The 22,867-nt window shown below is 48.5% G+C and overlaps 1 protein-coding gene across 12 annotated transcripts in view; it reads right to left on the minus strand.

Moving 5' to 3' along the window:
• Positions 1-268: 268 nt before the first annotated feature.
• Positions 269-22,867, minus strand: part of tutl (immunoglobulin superfamily member turtle) — a 42,120-nt gene continuing 19,521 nt past the window's right edge. For 3 of the 12 annotated variants that reach the window (XM_001357078.4, XM_015180166.2, XM_015180167.2), the window contains 9 exons: positions 19,161-19,443; positions 17,840-18,081; positions 17,499-17,573; positions 15,315-15,585; positions 14,377-15,240; positions 13,805-13,888; positions 7,647-8,060; positions 3,275-3,404; positions 269-2,860 (listed from right to left, as the gene is read on the minus strand). In XM_001357078.4, coding sequence (XP_001357114.3) covers positions 934-2,860; positions 3,275-3,404; positions 7,647-8,060; positions 13,805-13,888; positions 14,377-15,240; positions 15,315-15,585; positions 17,499-17,573; positions 17,840-18,081; positions 19,161-19,443 — 4,290 coding nt within the window. In that variant the 3' untranslated portion in view covers positions 269-933. Of the gene's footprint in view, positions 2,861-3,049; positions 3,121-3,274; positions 3,422-7,646; positions 8,061-10,553; positions 10,638-13,804; positions 13,889-14,376; positions 15,241-15,314; positions 15,586-17,498; positions 17,574-17,839; positions 18,082-19,160; positions 19,444-22,867 lie in introns of those variants that run through there. The other 9 variants (XM_033381071.1, XM_015180163.2, XM_015180165.2 and 6 more) reach the window with 9 other exon arrangements.

Below are 22,867 nucleotides of genomic sequence, written 5' to 3' on the forward strand. Positions count from 1 at the left end.
TTTTTTAATTGTAACATAATTTAGGCTTACGCTTGTGGGGTTTGTTGGGATTGTGGTAGTGTTTAATGTTTAATGCTCTCCCTCTCCCTCTTAATCTCTCTCTCTTTCTCTGAATGTTTAACATATCAATCAGTGTGTGTGTGTGTGTGTGTGTGTGTGTGTGTGTGTCGTTAAATATTCAAATATCTAATACACTTGTAAATAATAATATTTAATTGTAATTTGTTCTTCTTTACTTTGTTATTTTTCTTTTAATATCAATTCTTTATCTTGTATCTTTTATCGATTATAATTGCTATAGGTTTTAAATATTATACTTAAACTTTCGGCTCCTCTCTGCATCTGCATCCCCCTCTCTATCCCTATCTCTATCTCCATTTCCTGCTCCTCCTCCTTCTCAAAGTATTTACAAATCTCGCGTGGAATTCACTTGGCTTCTCTCTCTCCCTCTCTCCCTCTCTCTCTCTCTCTCTGTCTTCCCGTAAAATCTACTAATTGTTTCATTGCTTGGGTTCTCTTTGGGGGTAGGTAACTTTTAAAGTTCATATCTGAGGGATCTCTATGATGAGGGTGGGGGGGAGGGGCATGTGTGGCAAGGGCATGGCTGTACGCGTGCACAGATGTGTGGCCTGATCCGATGTTCATCTATGTATCATGTATCATGTATCATCTACGTATGCGGTTGAATGTTGATTGCAATGGCATGCTGCTTGCGGCTGCTCATCCGTCTCCCGTATCCCCTGCGACTTGCATATGATGGGTCTGTCTCTGATGGGATGGATGCATCGTAGTTGCGGTGCTTGCCGTTGCATTGTCATTGAGGCGCATTTCATGGGTATGTGCATGTGGGGATGTGTTGATGCCATGTGGGACTTAATTAAATGCTTGACTGGACTGGACTGGAGTCTGGACTCTGGAGTCTGGGGCCGTCACTCAGCAAACGCTCTCCATTTCGGGCGGCACTCCCGCCTGCTGCATGGCCTGTCGCTTGCGGTACGCGTAGAACTCTTCTCGCATCGCCTGCAGGCGCACCTCCACGTTGTCGTAGCGCGCCGGTAGCTGGTGTTGCAGGGGCAGGGTGCGCAGCTTGCGATTCCCGGAACCCCCGCTATATCCAGAGGGGGCGTGGGCGTGCAGCAGGCTGCCACTCAGAGGCCCCAAGGTGTGGTGATGATGCAGATGTGGATGGAACGAGTGCGGATGCGATTGCGTATCGATGTGCAGATGGTTGAGATCTTCGCGCAGCATTCCCATGCCCGTGGGCGTAGAGGCGCTAGGCGTGGGTGTGGCGGGGTCGAATTCGTAGTGGCCATCGACGCTGCCGACGTCCACGGGGCACGGTGCCTTGGGGGCAGGCAGGTTGCTGTCCGTGGCCGCGTTCAGTCTTGAGATCATTTCCAGCCAGTGGGCCATTGTGTACGGCGGGGTGTTGGTCCGCGGATAGGACGAGTAGGCGGAGTGCGGCGTCTGGCCCTGGGCCTGCTGGCTGCCCTCCAATCCTCCCGCCCCAAAGTACCCCAAGTGCTTGGGCGGCGAGGGTGGGGCACGGTACGGTGGCAGCAGCCGCCACTCGCTGGTACTGCCCGGGTGATTGGAGGTGTTCTTCGAGCCAAAGCCACTCGAGCTGCTGCGGGACTCGGGCGAGGCCTCCAGTCCTGCACTCCCCCCCACGCCCACGCTGTTGCGCAGGGAGAGATTCAGATCGGGGAGGGGCGAAAGCAGCTCGTGCTGCTGGCGGCTGAAGAGGCGGGAGTAGTGACGCGGATACCAGCGCGTGCGCGGCCTGTAGCTGTGATACGGCAGCTGTCCGTGGTAGTAGCTCCTCCATGACGGCGGCGACGGGAGCTGCAGCGGCACGAAGTGCTCCTCCAGCGGATGCTGTGGCTGCTGCTGCTGGTGTTGCTGTTGTTGCTGTTGCTGTTGCTGCTGCTGCTGGCGGCGGGTCTCCTCCTGGATGGTTCTCAACGAAGGCAGCTCCTGCGAGTAGTAGCGATAGCGACTGCTGAGATTTCCTCCCACTCCGCTGTTGTGGGATCGCTCCGCGGAGTTCGGCGGATAGACGGTGCTGAGGTCGCTGAAGTGCGTCGGGTAGCCGCTGCTGCCGCCGCTCAGCAGCAACTGCTGCTGGTGGTGCAGGTGGCTCATCGCCGGGGAGCTGGAGAAGATGCGCGAGATCCTAGAGGGGGTGTAGTGGTGCGGCGAGAGGAGGTGTTGCTGCTGGCCCAGGCCCAAGGCCCCACTGATGGTGTTGATGTGCAGCGGACGGCTCCTGTCCGCATTCCCGTACAGATTGTGGCTGCCACTGCTGTTGTATGCAGGCCGCAGCACGTTCTGGTAGCGGGCACCGCTGATGGCGTCCTCAAAGTGCGCTGGCTGGTGCTGTGGCTTGCCCCCGATCTTGAGCAGACCGCCCAAGCCCTGGAGGAAGCCGCGCGCCGAGTCCGCCGCCGACTGCAGGCTCAGCTGGCTGGAGGAGGCCACGAGGGGACGACGCCAGGAGGCCCGTGCTGTGATGAAGTTGCGCCGCGAGAGGAAGCCGCCATCGTCGCTGGAGGACTTCTGGGAGACGTTGCTGTTGCGGCGCTCAAAGAGCGCTCCATCCACTACGTCGATGTTGTTGTTGTCCAGCGTGTAGCCCTGTATCTTGGATCCATCCACATCCAAGACAAAGCGGCCATCGAGGCTGCGCTGAATGCGGCTCACAGAGCGCCTCCCAGTGGCAGTTCCTGTGTCGCAGTCGTCGAGGGTCGTGGGGGAGCTGTAGATGGAGTGGCAGTTGGTGCAGCGATCGGGTGGCCAGATCCAGTGGAGAATGGCAATCAGTATGGCGGTTAGACTTGATATTCGGGTTTGTTTGTACCTAAGGCGTGGATTGATAGAGAGATTGTCAGATTGTTAGATGCAGATACTCGTAAAAGACGAACAAAATATGCAAAACGCAGATACACAACTAAAGGTAAACTCTGAACAAAAATGGGAAATAAACATTGAATGAACGGAAGGTGGAACCAAAAAGAGAGAACTTTTAGTTAGAGAAATGTTTGCTTACGATTTTGATTATGACAGGATGGACCTGGAACTATAAAAACGCTTTCATAATCACGGTAATGTTCAGTATTGCTGGGAATGGTGCATTCCAATCAGAGAGAGTGTAGATACAAATAGATACAGATACACGCACACAGTTGCAGGAGGGAACAATTTAGATTGAGATTGAGATTCAGATAGAGGGCAATACTCCTCTCTTCGGTCGATGGATGCGGGGGATACTCACTTTTTTAAAGGCACTTGACCAGAGGAAATTGAGCCCGTACTGCGATTGTGATGCAAATGATGATGATTATTGGCTGCATTGGCTGCAATGTTACGAGCGTCCGTTATCCTGCAAGCTACCATGTTGAACTCTGTAAACGTATAATTTCTACAATTAATTTTGGCGTGCAGCGTGAGCCGTCCTATCCCGGGCAAATAAAATACAGTACACGACACACAGGACACATGGCACAGGACACATACACAGATATAGATGTATCTATACTACAGTGCACTCTACATATAGACGTATACACATATATATGTATGTATATGGCAGATTCATCCGCTTATACTCGTATCGAGGAAATGGACTCATTTGCATGCACTCCCCTGCTGTCTGCCGTCTGCTGTCTGCCGTCTGCTGTCGATGCTAATAAGTTGAGATTGTTTAAATTTTTAGCCAGCTACTAGATTATTAACTAGGGGTAACAGAGGCAGAACAGAAAGCGTTTACCACCAGCTATATGCTGGCCACCATTTAGTAGTTAGAGCAGTCACCAGCTACCAGTTACCAGTTACCAGTTACCAGCTACCAGTTAGTGCTATGACTATCGCTATGACTAAACTAAGTTGTTGTTAGTTGTTCGGGCTGATGTTGATTATAGTGTGTGGCAATTACATGTAGCAGAACACAAGGAGGCGCCAATTAGTGGAGGCAGTAGGCAGGGGCAGGAGGCAGGGGGCAGGGGGCAGGGGGCAGGGGGATAATTTTGCAGTCAGAGTAAACGGTAATTGGAACGAGAGTCACTACATGGAATACTTGGAATAAATGGCATATCTAATGCCCAACTAAATCGAAACTTAATTCTCCCCGAGGCCCCCGAGGATGGGATTTCCGAGAAGGGGTGGGGGGCTGGAAGGTGGAAGGCGGAAGGCGGAAGGCCATTGACATTCGATGTCAATGACAAACTAATTCGAGACGCGGACCCGGGGCATATCCTGGCACGCACACACACTCGTGGAGAGACACATGGACTCATGGAGGACCCTCACATACAATTACAATATACACACACACATATACGCCTATATGTAAATGCAAAAAGTATATACACAAGTATATACACATATATGTACAGCCATGTGCTCTCTCTTCGCAGTATTTTATTTGGGATATGGCTTCGAATGGTTGGAAAAAAACAATGACACGTGAAATGGCTTTTGAGAGAATGGTCAAGATACGAATTGAATTGTGCCACAACAGAAAACAGAAGAGAGACAGACAAGTGGATGAGGAGTAGGATGAGGAGGATGATGAGGAGCGCATTCATGAAACGAAACAAAACAAAACAGAACAGAAGAGAGAAACAGAGAACAGAGTGAGCAGAGAGGAGGATAAGTTTAATGAAAATCGAAAACCAAATATTGCTGATTATGGGACGACAACGGAAGCGGAAACAAAAAGTTGGGCGACACAAAAGTTAGTCCGCCCGGAGAACACTCTCTCCTTCGAGGGCGGGAGCGAGAAAACGTAAAAAACGAACAAGTGATTCAAGATTCAGATACAAAAACGGAGAAACGAGAAACAAGAAACGAGAAGTGGTATTGGTTTTGTGGTGTGTGGTGTGTGGATGTGTGAAGTGTGGCCTTTGAGTAATTATGAAATCTGTGTGTGAAATGAGCTTGCGCCGCAGCGGCTGATTGAGTGAGTGAGTGCTCGGGTGCTTGAGATACTTTTCAGAGAGAGTGTGGAGCTGCGGCGGGCACTTGATCTGCCTATGCATAACCGACATAACAGATGGCTAGATAGATGGATAGATTGTATGCATATGTATGGATTGTTAATCGATGACACTGTATGTATGTATGTATGTATGCATGGTGGATTCAGTACAGTTGTGTCAGTGTGATCTAGTGGTTGATTGATTGATTGACTGTTTGATTGTTTGATTGATTGATTGATTGATTGGTTGTTAGATTGGTTGTTAGTTTGGTTAAGTTGGCGAGGGACTGGACGCGTCTGAAAATAACCTTTTAGTTTTGTTGTCAGTAACTTCAGGATCGGTGGTTGCACACGACATCGATTTTTAATATGATAACAAAAACTTACCCTTGCGCGCTGTGTCGTTGTTTTTATTTCTTTTTTGTTTTTTGCGAGGGTCTTGGGGTTCGGGTGGGGCCTTTTCTGAGTGCATTGCGTCCACATGTTGTATGGAGACATGGCCCTGCCACATACCTGCACAACGAGGGGGAGGATCTTGGGCAGGCATGTGGCAGGACACAAGGCAATCTGCACAGGGCGGACCGATCATCAGTGACTTTTGTCGGAGCGATCATTTTATGCTTGGAAGAGGCCTTTTGAGCTTTCGACCTTTCGGTCTTCCGGCTTTTGGCCATGTTCAATTTCTACGTGGGATTGCGGGCCTTTTTTACCATCTTTGTGCGTGAATTGTTTACAAAAAACGTCTGCCCAGTATTGTGCCCTATATAAATGAGCGCCTGTGCGCCATGTACATAGATGTAGATTGTATTTTGTACATCTCTGAAATACCTTTATCCAGCATGAACTCAGCCCTGGGCAGAAACAACGACGATTTGGCCAAGAACATGCTTTTGTCAATATAATTCGCGGATAAAGGTATTTTGTGGTATTATTTTTTTTATCAGATTCAACGTTAATTCTGTATATATGTACGTATGTATCTCTGAGAGAACTCACTCTCACTCTGTCTGTGGCTAGTGTGTGTGTGTGTGTGTGTGCGTGTGTGGGTGTGTGGGTTGCCACAGCGTTAAAAGAACAAAAGAATAAATCAAAAAACAATGTGTTTTCTATAGTGGAATACGAGTGTATTCGTATGTATCGCACATACATAATATTTCACAGCTAATGGGGCTGCGAAATTGTCCTGTTTTTCTGTCTTTTCCGTCTTTTTTTGTGTGTAAGTGTGTGGTGGCTCCGAAAAGAATACATAAATAATTGATTTAAACAACGCAACATTAATTAATCCACTTAAAATACAGATTAAAGCAAAAACCAATGACAAAGGCAGAGAGACAGACGAGGAGCGAGGGCTTGGTCGGTTCCATATTCCATATGCACACACGTACGGCACGAGGCTCGATTCGTTTCGATTCGATTACATTAAACGCGTATATCCAGCGAATATCGAACATAATGAAGGCCCTGGCATATTCAATTTCCGCTTCAAGAGGGGACACGGGAGAGAGAATAGCCCGGGGGTCTGTTGGGGCCTTGGCCGTGGGGCGTGGGCCGTGGGTGGAGCTTAATCGATTTATCGTCTTTCTGCTGGCGGCTGAATCCTCCTTAATGCTTAACTAAAGTTGCAATAACTATTTATATGTACATGCGTTGAATTTCAGAAATAAAATGCACTATGAAGTCAGAACAGAAGAAAAGATACTCAGGTACTCCCGAACAGAAGATCCGCCAATGATGCGAAACTAAAACATAATTTAATGGAATGCAAACGTAAATGGATAACTTGAGGATTGATGCGATGGCCAATTTCGAACTAAGAGCTGGGGGAATGCATCTTTTTTTGTCTACACTCTGTACGGGCGGGAGTCCTGGACCAGCGGACCAGTGTTTCGTCTTGGGTTCGTCTTGGATTGTAGGGGAGGACAGGGGAAGGACCCAGACAGAACTCAAGATAACAACCAAAGAAAACCAAAAACCAAACAGGAAAAGCAAACATAAAACCAAAATCCAATTAGTATGTAAATATTATATACAGAAATTTTGCAGTAACGCTCTTTTTTTTGCCAAATTTTGCCAAATTGCAACTGAATTTTACTTGCAACAAACTACAACGAAAATATGTACGAAAATATTCGCTCAGACACAGGCATAATTTATGGAGAATTTCCGATTGTTTTGCCACAAATAATTTACTTTTACTTTTACGATTACTCTTCAGCAAAACAGAACAGAACAGAATGGAACATTGGTCTCAAATGCAAGTCTCAAATGTGTTTTTGTTGTCGAATAAACCGAGTAACCCGAATGCCGATTACTGGAAGGGGCGCTTCCATACTCCAAAACTGTCGGCGTCGGTGAAAAACTCAAAAGGCAGAACTGATAAAAGGCAATGCACTGCACTGTACGGCTGTTGGCCATGTTAGTGGCTGTATTTAGTGGGTTCATTAGACAACAACAAGAACACATCATCAATCACTATTCTGGTTATTACTGGTATTAGAGAGTATATCGTAGGGATCAGATCATCAGTAAGTATCATCTTAGTAGTATCATTAGCAGTAGGCAGTATCATATCATTATCATTTATCAGTTATCAGTTATCAAAAGTTATCGGAGAATGTCATCAAAAACCATTTCAAGTGTGTGTGTTAGCTCTGGGCCTCAGTGTTACCTTTTTCCTGTTTTCGTCGTTTACGTTTATTGCAAATTTTTACGGCACAAACCGATAAAATGATCGCAACAATAAAAAACAGGATGCCCCCAACGACGCCGGCGGTTATAGCTTTATGCTTGACACGTGCCGGCACGGGGAACTTCACCTCGTCGCTGGACTCGTACGATTTCTCCGAGTTGGCCAGCACCCGGAAGTAGTAGGTCCGTCCGCCCACCAGGTTCTTCACTAGATACTGCGTCTCCTCCGGCCGTATCTGTCCGCGGTTCAACGTCTTCCACTGGGCGTCCGTGCGGTACTTAATCGTGTAGAACTTGACGATGTGCGCCCGCTCCAGCGGCGACTGCCACGTGATGAGGAATCCGTTGGACACCTCCGTGACGGACACGTTCCGTGGGGGGCCGGGCTTTGGACCTGCAACGACATTTTGGGTTCGGAAGAGACACAGGGGAGGGGAGAGGACGGGAGAGAGAAAAAGAGAGAATTAGTATGTTACAGGAAGTGGAAGTGTTGAAGGGAATTCCCATCCCGTGTATACCAGACCAGACCCCATTTTCAATTTCAAAATCCAACACACTCGTACACCTTTCCGAGGGGGGGTGGCTAAATCGTTTGCATTATTTTTGATTTATTTGCATTTCATTTTATGCTTTGTTTATTTACGCGAGGAATTTTCCGAGTTTCCGCGGAGTCCGCGTTGCCCTTTTATTACCTTTCCGCATTGCCTTCGCCGCTTGGCTGGGTTTTCCCTCAGAGAAAGTACATTCATTCGGATCGAAAGCTTGAGTCCCGCACTAACCTTCTTCGGGCGATAGATCTAATAGCTATTTAATTCCCTTCTGAAAATATTATCATCCAACTAATTCCGAAGGATGTGTCCTGCACCGGCTCATCCCCGGGTCTTGCTTTGTTTTAGATTCTTTTATTTATTTTATTACATTTACTTTTTTTCCTCTTTCGTTTCGCTTAAAAGCTTTATGAAATTTCCATTTGGCTTTTTGCAACTCTTGCCAGCGCACAGACAACCCTTTTACTTTTTTTTTGCGTCTTTTTACTTTCTTTTTGCACCATGCATTTATTCATGACGAGGAAAGCGGCAACAAGAACAAGAATGAGGAGGAGGAGGAGGAGGAGAAGGAGTCATGGGAATGGGATTTACTGGGCGAAAAGGGATTGACAAAAACACATTTTAATTAGCATACACACATAAAACTTTCCATTTTCGTATTTGAATACTTGTCCCCAAACCCAAACATCCGTTCGGCATCACAACGGAAAAATGATAAAAATATACGAGTACATGTCCATGCAACAGCAACAGCAACAACAGGAACAACAACAACAACAACAACAACGGACGAGGACTACACGGACATGGAGACGAACACTCTGGTGTCTGTCTGTCTGTCTGGCTAGAGCCTAGGCCATGGCCAGATACAGATACAAATTACGGGCCTAGACGGACAGGCCATGGATAACCTGAATTCTCAGTGAGTTCTCTCTCTCACTCTCTGTCTCTCGGGTGGCAGGACCTCCTCTCGCTGGTGATTTGTGAGAACTCGTGCTCGATGCAATTAACTGCCGGTCGGTCGGTCGATCTCCAGGGTATCGGATCGGGTGGGGGATGTCGCACATGCAAATGCAAATTAAAACAGCTTGGAGAAATAAGAGACACAATACGATATGTCATGTAAAATGTCCCCCAGGTTACAGCTGCTCCTCCTCTTCAGCGTCCTCCTTCCGACGGAGGCTCCCAACGGCGCTTATGAAATTTTCAACAGCATAAACCGATGTGTGCCATGCATCTGTGTGTGCGTTTGCTTGTATCGGTGTGTGCTAGCTCGTATCAGTCTGTCATTGTGTGCGTGTGTTGGTGTGGGGATGGCTGCTTAGATGAACGCTGACGCTGACGGTGCAAATGCGAGGGAATTTCGTTTGAATTTTTTGGGGTAAAGCGCAGCAGCACAAGCGGAACAACAGCAGGAACGGGATGGGGGCTCCCCCAAAAAGCTGCAGGATAACAGATGAGGTGGAAGGGGGGAACGGGGGAATGGGAAAACGGGAAAACGGGGGATTTGTGAACGTGTGGCAATAAGTGCAAGCCATTTATTATGAAACGCTAACGAAAAATGCCACGCTCATTATATATGTATGTATTCTAATTAAAAATGCTTTTAAAGAGCTCTCTCGGGAGATTTGAAAGCGCATATACACTCTACACTCTGTCTTGCATATATCAAAAGTTGATTATGCGAATGGCGGCAGAAAGAGCAGTAGCTGGAGGTGGATCCTTGGAGTGGGGGAGGTGGGGCGCAACGACAACCCTTTGGCCCATGGCCCATGGCCCGTATAAAAAATGTGCGCAGATTTGACATAACATAAACGAGACAAGTGACAAACATAAAAAGACATAAAATGGGGACGGCGTACGGCAGGGAAAGGCGCACGGACCAAGGAAAGGCCTAAATGAGATGGGTAGACACAGCAGACGGCCGGACGTACAAACGTACAAACGGACTGACGGACGGAGACACTGTAAAAATGTCAAGGGTAGACACGACAGGGTACACAAAGGGTACGGGACTGGGCATCGCGACCCTGTGAGGCGCCGCACGGTTAAATGTTATTTATGACTGCAGCAGTGGCAGTGGCAGTGGCACTGTGGCACTGTGGCACACACTGTGTGCTGTGGATGGTAGGTGTGGCACCCGCAGAGGCAGTAAATCTGCAGCTGCAGGAATTGTGGAATTACAGGCTGTGCCGCAAGACAGAGACATTACTTAAGAGGGACCTGCAACATGTTGGCCAGGGGAGGGGGAAATGCTGTAAAATTATTGACGGGTATATATGCGGGGTATAGTGCGCGATATGGGATATGGGATATGTGATATGTTTTAATACGAGTACCTTTCACTCTCAATCTGGGTGGCGAATAAACTAGCTTGCCCCGCGAATCGGTGTGAAAGAAAATGTCAAAATATGCTAAAAGGTCTGCAAATAAAACGGAAACAGAACAGAAAACAGAACGAAAATGATCACAAATCAAATCGAAAAATCCAGTAAGATGTTTTAAAGATTAATTACAGAGAGTGCAGCCCGAAATGAGGAAAAGTGCAATAATAGAAAAGTGCAATCCAAGAACCGAAATACTAAACTACTAAAGCCCTCTGTTGTGGGGTGTACAGTGGGTGTGTATTGGGGGGTCAGGAGCTCCAAAAGGTCGGGCCACACCGGCTTGCGGGTGAGAGGCAATCACTCAAGATCCAGCAGTCAATTGGTTTACCTTGACGGAATGCAAATCAGAGACCGAGACCAGAGGTCGACCTCCAAGAAGGAGGCACATACCGAGCCCCAGCTGCAATTATGACAGTGAAATGCATTGAATATTCATAAATGCTCAACGTACGTACATATGTATGTACATCTGTACATATGTGTGTTTCAGTCAGAGAGCGTGTGTGTGCGTGTGTGTGTGTGGTTGTGTGTAATCAGCCTTGACATGCATTTGCTGCATGCTTCAAGCTCCAACTTTTGCCGCTGCTTTAGGAAGGGTATGCCTAGTCCGCACTCAGAAGAGAGTTCTGCACACTGCTGCTGGGTATCGTCTAGTCGAGCAGGCGATAGCTGCTCCACTTGGTTTATTTTGTCGAATGTCAGTGGCGGAAATTTGCAACTGTTCAAGTAGCGTGCTGCTGCTTCTGCTGTTGCTTCTGCTGCTGCCTCGCATTGTTGTTATTAATTTTTAAGCGCTGCGGCGCAAGGATAAAACAACAAGCCCAACAAGCCCTGCCAGCAGCAGCAGCACGCACCGAACACTGAACACCGAACTGTTCCACATGCCACCGTGCCACCGTGCCACCGTGCCATCGTGCCAGCGTGCCAGCGTCAGGGTCTACATGGCGTATGAAAATTGCTTGACATAAACAAATGCGGCACGGACACACACACTGACATTCACGTGCACGCACGTCCTTCCGTTTGAAAGGAGGGTATGGGAGTGGGTGTGGGTGTGGGTGTGGCGGAGGGCGGTGGCAAATGGTTTACCGTTGATGTTTTATGCATGGTTTAAAAAAAAAAAAAGAGGAAAAATATTATAAGAAAAATAAAGCACAAAAAAACGAAAATAAAAGCCAAAAAGAAATACAATTTCTGCTGCTGCTGCTAGTTGTATTTGTTTGTGTGTGTGTGAGGGCGGCTGAGAATGAGGATGAGGCGGGGGTGGGGTGGGGATGGGGCGCGTGGTGTTGGTGTTGTGTCTGTAGAGTAGTGGGTGGCTGAATCTGAATGGGCGGGCGTTGCGTTTGCGGATGATGGTTGTTTCTGAAGGTGTTTCGTTACAAGCGCCAAAAAAAGGTACACACGTACACGAAATCCAGGGTTGCATTACACAACACAGCGCACATTTGCCGCTAGAGTTGCCACCGCCAGAGTTTCTACTGTTCGTTCGTTCGTTCGTTGTTGTTGTTGTAGTTTTTTTTTGTTATTTTGTTGTTTCTGGCGTTTTTCTGTTGTTGTTATTTTGTTGCTGCTGCTGCTGCTGCTGCTTCTGGCTCTGCTTCTGCTGCTGTTTCCCTTATTTTTTGAACATACGCGTGCGCCAAAACACGCACTGATACACACACATATGCTACGAACACACACATCTATACCCATAAACACACACACAGATACACACAGATACTAATGCAAGTAAATTAAATACGCTAAATGGGGGGAAAACATTTATTTGTGTGTGTGTGTGTGTGTGTGTGTGTGTGTCTGTTCTTATATACAGCAGGCGGGGAGGGTACAACTAGGGGGTGTATGTAGGGGATAAACTACAGACCAAGAGAGTGAGGGAGAGCGAGAGACTGCTACTGAGCGGGTGGGGGAGGGGGCAGGTATGGGGGGGGAGTATAAAATTAACTATTATCGCAAAGCGGTTGGAAAAACACGCGGCAACGTCGACAAAGGCATTCAAATTGCCGCACCTACTGCGCCCGCAATGGGCGGCCAGGACAGAGAAGAGGGGGAGCAGGAGGTCGGAGGTATCCTTGTTAAATGTGCCTCGGCATTTGGTAATATGGTTGTTTAAATTATACCACCCTCATGGGGCATGCGGCGTGGGGCGTGGGGCATGGGGCGTGGGCGTTGTCATATCGACCGCACGACCTGCAAGACACGAAACACGACAACGAAGGCAGCTCCACGGCTACCCGCCTCGGTCGGGGCACAGTTGTAAAAACAGTTCAATTAATTTAAATAATTAAATGTGGGACAAACTGTTTTAATTACGCTGCGAACGGTTCGCTCGAACGCATACACACATAGACACACGTTGTGTGTGTGTTTGTGTGTGCGTGCGTGAAATGTAATATTCACAGCCAGAGCAGAGTCCGGACATCGCATCCTCCACAGCACAGCACAGCACAGCACAAAACAAGCCGTGCCCCTGCCCTCTGCATCGCACATGTGGCAGAAATTATGCCCCGTGGGAAATGGCGCGAATTTGGGGCGTGCTTTGGCAGCCAATAAAACCGTGGAGCAGGGCTCCACTGAGCAGATTGAGGGCAGATCATCCCCTAATCCCCCAATCCCCAATCCCCTATCCACTATCCCCATTTCCTACTTTCCTGCGTTGTATAATTGGTTTGAATATTTAATTGTTCCCGAAATGAATATTGAATATTTTTTGGGACTCTGCGTGGGCGGGAGGGGGAGGGGGTCTGTGGTCTAGCCTTATCCCTTTTGTACTTAGTTCTCGATAATTTAAAAATATACGCGTATATTTAGACACTACACTCCACTCATCAGTTCAGTCAGGCAAGGAAGGAAGGAAGGAGGGAAGGCAGATACACTGCACCACACATGAATGCCACTTTTGCGGTCTCCCCGAGGGCTCTTTCATCGCATTGTCTGCCTCTTGTTATCAGCAAAAGCATTCCGTTATCAAAAGCATTCGTCATTAAGTTCATTCATAGTTTTAATCCTTGTAATTGTGGTTGGGGTCCTCGTGTTTTGTTTCTTATTTACATCTACAATGCATACGCATACGCATACGCATTCGCATTTACTTGACTAAGGATTTTGGTTTTTGGTTTTCGGTTTTTAGTTTTTGGTTTTTGCTTGTTGGGTGTTTTGGTTTGTTGATTTTGGTTTTTGTTGGTTGATTCTCTTACCAGCTTCGTCTGGCATTAGCTGAAAGAATGAGTCGGGCGGTTGTGTTGCAGCCTTGACATTACGTGGCGCTGCCGGAGCGTCTTCTATTGGATTGAATTCGAATTTTTCAATGGTGGCATCCAACGTCAGCAAGAAAAATTCGAGATTCAATGCGCGAGTGAGAGTCGATGTTGAGTTTTGGCATTGCATTTTTTGGTATTGCATTTGATTGCGGCGCATGATTAGTATGAGAAAGTTAGAGATCGAGTAGCGGTTTGGTTTTGGTTGGAGATCGATGGAGATCGTGAGAAAAAGAGAAGAAAACGAGAGAAAAACAAGAGCGTTATGTTAGAGCCAATCCAAAGTAGAGAGGGCCTCGACCCCGAAGCCCCAACTGTGGACTTGTGGGCTGGCGGGCTTGTGGATCGAGTCTCCTCTAGTGCATAGGTTTTTCATGATAGAACAATGTGCATACGATGCTGGGACGATTGCAGCAAAAGGAACCCAAAACGAGCAAAAGGAGCAAAAGGAAAATAGCCAAAGCAAAAAGTACTAAATGCAAAGGAGGATCTGAGGAACAAGCAAAACTCACCCAGCGTCCGCACGGTCATCACTTTGCTCATCATCCCGTCGCCGAGGACGTTGCGACCCACCACCTGGAACTCGTAGGTGGTGCCGGAGGCCAGGCCGTTGATGGTCACCTGGGTACTGCCCGAGGGCGTCACCGAGATGGTCTGCCAGTCGTTGACGCCCGCTTCGCGGAACCAGATCGTGTAGTCCTGCTTGTACTCGGAGCCCCCGCTGTAGCCGGGCAGCCACTGGAGCGTGATGGAGGACTCGGTGGCCTTGCCGGTGATGTTGTAGGGGGCATGCGGCTGGGTGCCCTCGATCACCAGCTGCGTGACGGCCATCAAGGTGGCCACCTCGTTGGACACGACGCACTGGTAGTAGCCAAAGTCCTCGCGCCGCAGGTTCTCGATGGTCATGTTGCCGCCGGAGATCTTGATGCGGTTGCGCTGCGAGTCGGCCAGCTGCTCGCCCTCCTGGCGCTGCCACTTGATGGTGGGCCGCTCGGTGCCCTCCGCCTCGACGGCGTCGCAGTGCATCTCGACGCTGTCGCCGACCTTGCGCTGGTAGAGCGTATCAGGCTCCACAGTGAAGGCCGGCGGCTTGCGGACCAGCACGTCCATGAAGCCGGAGGCGCCGTGCGTGCCCTGGGCATTGTAGGGCGTGCAGGAGTACTGGCCTTGGTGCTCCTCGTTGACGCGCGTGAAGAGCAGCGACCCGTTGGCCATCACCACGATGTCCTTCATCTGGTAGGGCTCCAGCAGGCGCTTGTCCTTCGTCCAGGTCACGTACTGCAGCTGGGGACTCGACTTGATGTAGCACTGGACGACTCCTGCCAGCCGGAAGGGCAGATATTGCACCGTTGGCGTGAACGTGACCTTGGCAGGATCTGTGGAGGGTGGAGTGTGTGAAGGAAAATTGATAATGGCCGGAATCGAGGAGCAATGCGATGGCTGCACTCACATTCGACGCTGAGGTAGGCGGAGGCACTCTGCGGATCGCCGATGCCGTTGGTCACCTCGCACAGGTACTGGCCCGAGTCGTCCGGCTTGATGGGGTTGATGATGAGGGATCCGTCCTTGCGAATGGTGACACGGGTCTCCAGCGACGCGACCTCGCGCACCGGCGATCCCTCGCGGAACCAGCGGACGGTCACGTTGCCGGGCATCGCCTTAGCCTCGCATGAGAATATCACTTTTTCGCCCTCGAGCTTCGTTTGGTTGGTGGGCGGCACCTGTCGGTCGATTGAAAGGAAAGAGAGACAAAAAAGAATCCCTTTAGACAAATCTGAACCGTGGGATGACCTGCAAACTTATGACGGTTGACTGTTGACTGTTTTTTGTGGACTGTTTGACTAATTCAGATCATGAGCGCCGTAACTTTAACCCTAAATCCCCTCTTCGATGGAACAGAATGAGTTCTGGAACTTGTCATGGAGCTTGACAGCTAATTTTTGGCTGTCGCCGTCATCGATATCCTTTGTGTGTGCAGTCGCTTTTTCACTCCACTCCACGTTTCGCTTCGACTCATGAGAAATAACATTTCTGCTGTCACAACTATGAAATGCTCCCCTTTTCTCCACGGCTCCACTGCCCCACTGCTCCTCCACTGCTGACTGCCATTGACAACTTGTCAGTCAAATGTCAGAAGCGAACATTAGGAACCCTCTTTTCCCTCTCTCCCCTCTATTCCCACCATTCCCCCACTATTCGATCCGTGATGTCCTGGCTCCCAGCCCTACTCTGGGTCTGGCTATTGCTCTGGCTCTGGGTAATTGCATGAGTGCATTCTCTGCCTGTTGTTCGTCCTTTCGGTTATTTAATGGGCACATTTGCGTTTGCTTTGGATTTTGATTTTGCTTTTGGGCAATTTGCTTACAGAATGTTTCATTTGAATTAGTTTTAGTTATGGCAGAACTGCTGTGATGTGGGGCTGATGTGGGTTGACTGCGGGCCGGAATAGGCTCGTAAATTGAATTGAAACCCCCCATATAAGTGTGTGTGTGTGTTGGCCATCTATAAACTGTCCACCCGGCCTGTGGCCACAGATACAGATAAATGTTATTGCAATATTTATGCGAAGATTGCCTCACAAAATGCGGCAATTGCAGTAATTGAAGTTTGCTTTCGAGGTATGTCCTCGTCTTGGTCTTCGTCTGCCTCTAAGCTCCAAGTGCCCCCCAATAGGTCACAAAAGGTCAAAGTTCAAGCCAACGCGAACGAAGGCAGCAAGAAATATGAGTGGGAGTAGTGCAAGTAGTGGAAGAAGTGGCAGTGGCCTCGGAGTAGCGTATGGCCAACTGTAAATAACCCGAAATGCAAATGCATTAGCGGGGAGCGCACAAAAGTATGCTATGGTCGTACGTACCACTGCCGACTAGTACCCACACACGCGAGAAGGGGAGAAAGAAGAGTGTGCCAACGTAGAGGAGGGCATGTTGTGTGCTCCATTGTAAATAGGGGGATCTGCGGAAGGGTAGCCGGCAATGAGAGATGGGCTGGGGATGCGAGACCAGACCAGGCGAATGACCATGTTAAGAGTATGCCTGGCGCACACGGAGCTCTCTGTTCGAGGAGTTGCTACTCTCCTGGTGCTTGCAACTATGCCGTTCCGTTGGGGTCACAGTTTTGCGCGGACTCCCTTTTTCGCTTGTAAATGGAGAGACGACGGAATGGAGATGTTGCATACGGGGCACGAAGCATCCATCCACTGCGTTTTAGGGCCACGAAGGCACAAAAAAAGTTTCACGCTCGTTACAATTTTTTTCTTCCCGTTTCTGGGGCTCACGCTTTTAGCCGCGTTTTCGGTTGCCGCGTTTTCTGGGTTCTAGGAATCAGATCTCAGAATCGGACTGGAGTGGGGGAGTGCTGGGGGGCTCTTCACGTCCTGGACAGGGTTTGGTCTGGTGATTTTTGAAGCCCTAGCCCTGCTGCTGGTTGCAGCCGCAAAGCCTTTGGAGTGATTAGTTTGCTTTGAATTTGAATTTCGTTGAGGATGGGATAGGGATGGACTGCGAGGACGCAGAGGAGAGTCTTCGGCTACGGTTAATGGAAAAGCGTTGAACAGATTATATGCAGTATATGCCGTATATGCAGTATATGCGGAATGCAAACAGAAGATGAGAGTAGAATAGAGTTCAGCACTTACTCTTATAGCAAATCTCTCATTGATGGCATTCGCCTGGGACTTGGTGCGTGCGTGCTTGTCGGGCGCGGCCTTATCCTTTTATCGCGGAATATCGGGGAAATCAAGAATTGGGGTGGCGGGAATGTGGTGGGGAGGCGGGAAGTGGTGGGTGGAGAGAATATACATAGAGACTATTAGCAAACCTCAAAGCGAGACTCATGGCCAATGACTCCCCAGTGCACGGGCTCCCTCTACCCTGCTCTTCTTTTGCATACGAATTTTGTTGTACTCAAGAGTGTACGACTTTCAATTCAATTCAATTATGTATCTCAAAAGTAATTCATTTGTATTTAGGTTTTTACCATGATTACAGCGCCGCCCGCGATTATAACACGGGCCGTATGGGAGACTTGCCCCTCACCATTGCGTGCAATGCAAGTGTACTCTCCGATGTCCTCGTGCCGTATGGTCGAGATCCGGAGCTCGGTGCCGTCGTTGAAGATGCCCACCGTGGGCGAGGGGTCGACGGGATTGGCATCCTTGTACCAGAGTATTTCCGGGGTCGGTGTGCCATCAGCCTGGCAATTGAGTATAATTGAATCACCTGCAAGGAAACGCCAGGATCAGGACCATGCCATCCATTGAGAGAGAGAGGCAGAATGAGAAAGAGAACGAGAACGAGAAATTAATAAGGTAAGTGGTGGCAATTGTTACGCTTTTTGGTTTCATTTGATGCGAAATGTGGCTAAATGTGGGGTATGGGGTAAGGGGTAAGGGGTAAAGGAGCAGTGCATGTGCATAGCTCCCTGCCTCCTTCCGGTTAACTGTGGCACACGGCTTTGTCTCTGTGCCTCGGCTAACGGTGATAGCTGCTGCCGCTGCCGCCATTTGCAGCAGACAATGGGATACCCGGTCGAGGCTCTTTGTTGCAGTTCGTCCTCGTCCTCATCCTCGTACTTTGTGCCGCCTCACTGGGCTCGTTGTTATTCCTGCCTCTCCGTTGTGTGTTGTGTGCTTGTGTCTGATTTATGCGCTGCAGCGCCATTTTCTCTCGACGCATTTCCGGCAACGTCTTTTGTTTCGCTTTCGCTGGTGCGGGGGTAGCCTCGGGGACTTGGACTGCCACTTGGACTTGTAAACATTTTAACTTTGATTAAGCGACGGAAATTTGATTTGATGCGATTGCGAACATAAAGAGCTTATCGATTTTCATGCTCTTCGGGCGAGCGGTGACCGGCAAGCTGCGAGCAGCAAGCAGCAAGCAGCGGACCTTGCCCATTCAGAAGATGACAAATGGCGGCACATAACTCCTTGGGGGCCGCCCCGAAAGTATGGCCTGGCATGGCACACTTTTTACGACGCATGGGGACTGGGACCGGGACTGGGACTCGTAATTCATTCTTGGGAATGGAATGGCATTTCCAAGGTGACAAACTCATTCGGGCCCTGCAACAAATTGCCGGCCATTTGACACAGTCAAAAGTACAGACTAGGAGGAGGGTGGGCTCACTCCACACTCCACTTAATCTGTGGCACGTTGACAGCGGGGAAAATAGGAGAGCGGCCAAATATGAGAAGTTGATGTTCGGCTGCTTTTCGAGAGGAATGATTTACTGTATAGAGGTGGCTGGGTGGTAGGTGGACAGGGGGACAGGGGGACAGGGGGGGCAGGCATTTACTTACCTAAATTAACGTATATAATATCCTCGGGCGTAACACTAAAGCGCGGCGGTGCATGTACGTCTAAGTGGAACCATGTACCGTTCTTGTGCTGCTTGGGATCGCGGTTCAGGAAGACGACCTTGCACTCGTACCAGCCCTGATCGGACTCCCGGATGTTGGTGAGGTTGAGCGAGGCGCTGCCGAAGGGCGAGTCCTGCGAGACGCGCGACACCCGTCCCTTGTAGCCCTCCTCGATGTGCTCCGGATAGCTCTCATACCAGATGTATATGGGCAGATCGGAGCCCTGTGTTTTGGATTGTGAGAATGAGAGAACCATTAGCCTTCATCAGATTCGATTCGATGCGCGGGGTTTGGTTTGATTCGATCTTCGACTGTAACGACGAATGCATATGCATTGAATGGTGCTATATGGCATCTGTACATACGATACAAACGGAGTCTGAAGAACAGTTTTTACATACACTCGTACACTGGGACATGTTACGGGATAAACGGGTCTCACGGGATACAGAGGATAGAAGGGATACACGGGATTCACGGGATTCACGGGATACAAGGGGAATGGGGATTGCAGACAGTTTTTGTTTAACCTAAGGTTATGGATTTGGGATGAGATTGAGGCTGAAGCTATAAAGCGGCTATCTACAAACAGATGCGAACTGGAGCATGCATTATGTATGGTATTTGTCTCTATATTCTATATATGTTCTCTGTAAGTGGCAAGCAGGTGGGAAAGCTCATAGTACAATATACGAAAAACGAAAAGAAAAACCTGCGTACGCTAATCGGAAATTCAAGTTTCTCTCAACGCAAACAACTAAGCAACTGTCAGAAATAAATTGAGTTGCGACACATAAACACACAGATACGAACAGTTACATATACAGATACAATGACATAGCTGGGTCCCCGTACTCTGTCTGTGTCTGTGCCTGTGGAGGAACGGTTGTGAAAGTAAAATCTACAAACAGTCAAAACAAAAACTCATCACGTTAACGTGGAGAAATTGCGCTGCCGCATGGTAAACATTCCACTACACACACAAACACACGCACCGAACACACACAGATACTCGCTCGTACACAGACATGGCCACACGTTTTCACTGTCAACACGAACACTCCCCAGTCTCTGCGCTCAGCGCAGCGCTTCCTTGCCTGTCCCTTGCTTCCGTGCCTCGTCGCCAGCAGTTTGCATGCTCATCAACAGCCCCCCAAAGGCAGGGGCACACACAGTGTTCCAGGGACACGGTGGCAACAATAAATCATCTGTCTGTGTGTGTGTTGGTGTGTGTGTGTGTGTGTGTGGCGGCAACTAAAACAACGACGGGGCCAAAAGAGAGATACATTTGAAATTCTAGCTTGTGCAGATAAAAAAAATGTGCATGTAAAATATTTTGAGGCGAGGAGCAAAAATTGGGGTTAACCTGCACTCGCCCCCAATCCTCGAAAAGGCAGCCTTCAGCCCTCAGCCCTAGTCCCCCCTGGCTTGCAGCATGTCCTTTGTTTATTTTATTCGTTGGCTCCACAGGCCACAGGGGCAGGGGTGGAGGTTACGTTGGGGAAAAACGAATGCATTGAACCGAATGCATTTTCGATTCGAATTCTTTCGCATGACCAGAAGTTGGCCAAAACCCGGCCAAGCATTAACACTTGGTAGAAAAAAGGATTCTTTACTGTCTCTTTCCCTCTGTCTCTCTCTCGCTCTCTCTGTTACTCAAATATGAAGAGGTGCCATTAGCACGAGAGAGTGACGGAGACAGAGAGATAATTGCGTATACATAAATAATTGGTAAGTAAATTGCTCATACGCCATGTTATCACCAGGCCGAGCTTAATCGATTTATTTCCGTAATTAGACCGAGGCCTGCTCCTGCCTGCCATCTGGCAAGGATAGATAGGAGGCGGGTTTCCAGCTCTCCAGCTCTCCGTCTCTCGCTTATTAAAACTTATAGACGTTGTAATAATTTCCTAGGCTGACGTATGAAATAATTTGCTTTGGCATCCGAGGCACACGAGCATAGCTGAGCAGAGGGACTCTGTCATGTTACATTCAGGGACTGGGACATACACACAGACAGAGAGACAGACAGACAACAAACGAGGTCCTGTTCCCTGGTCCCTGGTCCCTGGTCCCTGGTCGTGGGCCCAAAATTAATATTCGCACTCGCAGAAGCGTCATAAGTTGGCTTGGCAAACATTTTTCCGCTTAATTTATTCAGTAGCAATTAATTTAGATTGCAACTAAGGCAACGCCAGACTCTGACGCCTCTTCTCTGTGCCGTCTCTTTCTACTACTTTCTCCCTCTGTCCCTCTTTCTCCCTCTAGGGCCATTTTCTTTCTTTAAAGAGAGAGAGAGCGCACAAAAGTAGGCAACATTTAATGAATTGCCACACGAAGCAGATGTAGAGCGACTGTCGAAAGCGGGGGGAAATTCTTCTATTTTTTCCACTTTTATGGTCCAGCAATGCATGTAATTATATGTGGGGGAAAAAAAGGTACAGAGCGAGTGCGAGTGCGAGAGAGAGAGTGGGAGATATACGAGCGCATAAATTAAAAGCTAAAGCCATGTTAATCCATTTAATTCGGCCATTTACTGTTTTCTTTTCCCTCGTTTTCCCCTCCCCCCCTCCCATTCGATGGCGAATGTGTGCGCGTGTGTGCATTTTTATCGCGACAAAACATAAACATACTTTTTGCAGTACTTATAACTTTGTTTGGCATTAAAATTGCTTGTAAAACTTTTAACTTGGGCAAAAAAGGCAGAAGCAATAGCAGGAGCAGGATCAGGGCAGGAGACGTTATCTGCCACACACACATAGACAGAACTTTTTGCACTGCATTCTCCGCGTGACTTTGACGCCCATCCCCATCGCATTCTTATCCTGGCCACAGCGTCGGCATTTCCACTTTATTATCCTTGCGGTTTTTCTTAGTTTTTGCTTGGCTTGAGCTTCGCTATCAAGCGGCAGCAACAATCGCCCTAGAACTAGAGCAGCAGAAGCCCCTGTCCCAGTCCCAGTCCCAGTCCCAGTCCCAGTCCCATCCCCTAAGAAAGTTAGTTTCCTAGGCTTAGGCGTGCTTGAAATTATGGAAAGTAAGCTGTTTGAGGTTGAGGTTGAGGTTTAGGTTAAAGTTGAAGTTGAGCTTGAGCTGGGGTTGCCCACGTTAGTTGGCTTCATCAAAGTTTACACTGCAGACTGCAGCTACAGCTGCAGCTGCAGCTGCAATGTCTCCCGAGAAAGAGCAGAGATAAACGAGAAACAAAATACTTGGTTTTCCACTCACTAGAGGCATGCAAATAATTACACAATATATTACAAAAATTCCAAATGAAAATGAAAATTCATCAGAGTATGAAAAGAATGAGGCATGACAAAGTGTATTGCTGTGGGTGGTGGGTTGTGTTTTGGTGCTGGCTATTTCGAGGACTAATACGAGGATTGGATTGCCTCGTTTGCTGATTTGATTGGAATACAATTTGCTTATCCTACAGGAATTTGCATTGGTGGCAAAGTTTGGCAGTGGCAAAGGCAACGGCAAAGGCAGAGTCAGAGTTAGTAATATGCTAGAGATGCTGGGAAAGTCCTGCCACCAATCCGTCACTAACTGATTGTCCTGATGGCCAGTGGCAGAGTAGCAGAGCGGCAGAGCGGGAGAGTTGAAAAGTTTTCGCATTCATCCTCATGGAATTCGGAATAAATCTT

Source organism: Drosophila pseudoobscura, chromosome 4 (genome assembly GCF_009870125.1).
Source record: "Drosophila pseudoobscura strain MV-25-SWS-2005 chromosome 4, UCI_Dpse_MV25, whole genome shotgun sequence".
NCBI classification, from domain to species: domain Eukaryota; kingdom Metazoa; phylum Arthropoda; class Insecta; order Diptera; family Drosophilidae; genus Drosophila; species Drosophila pseudoobscura.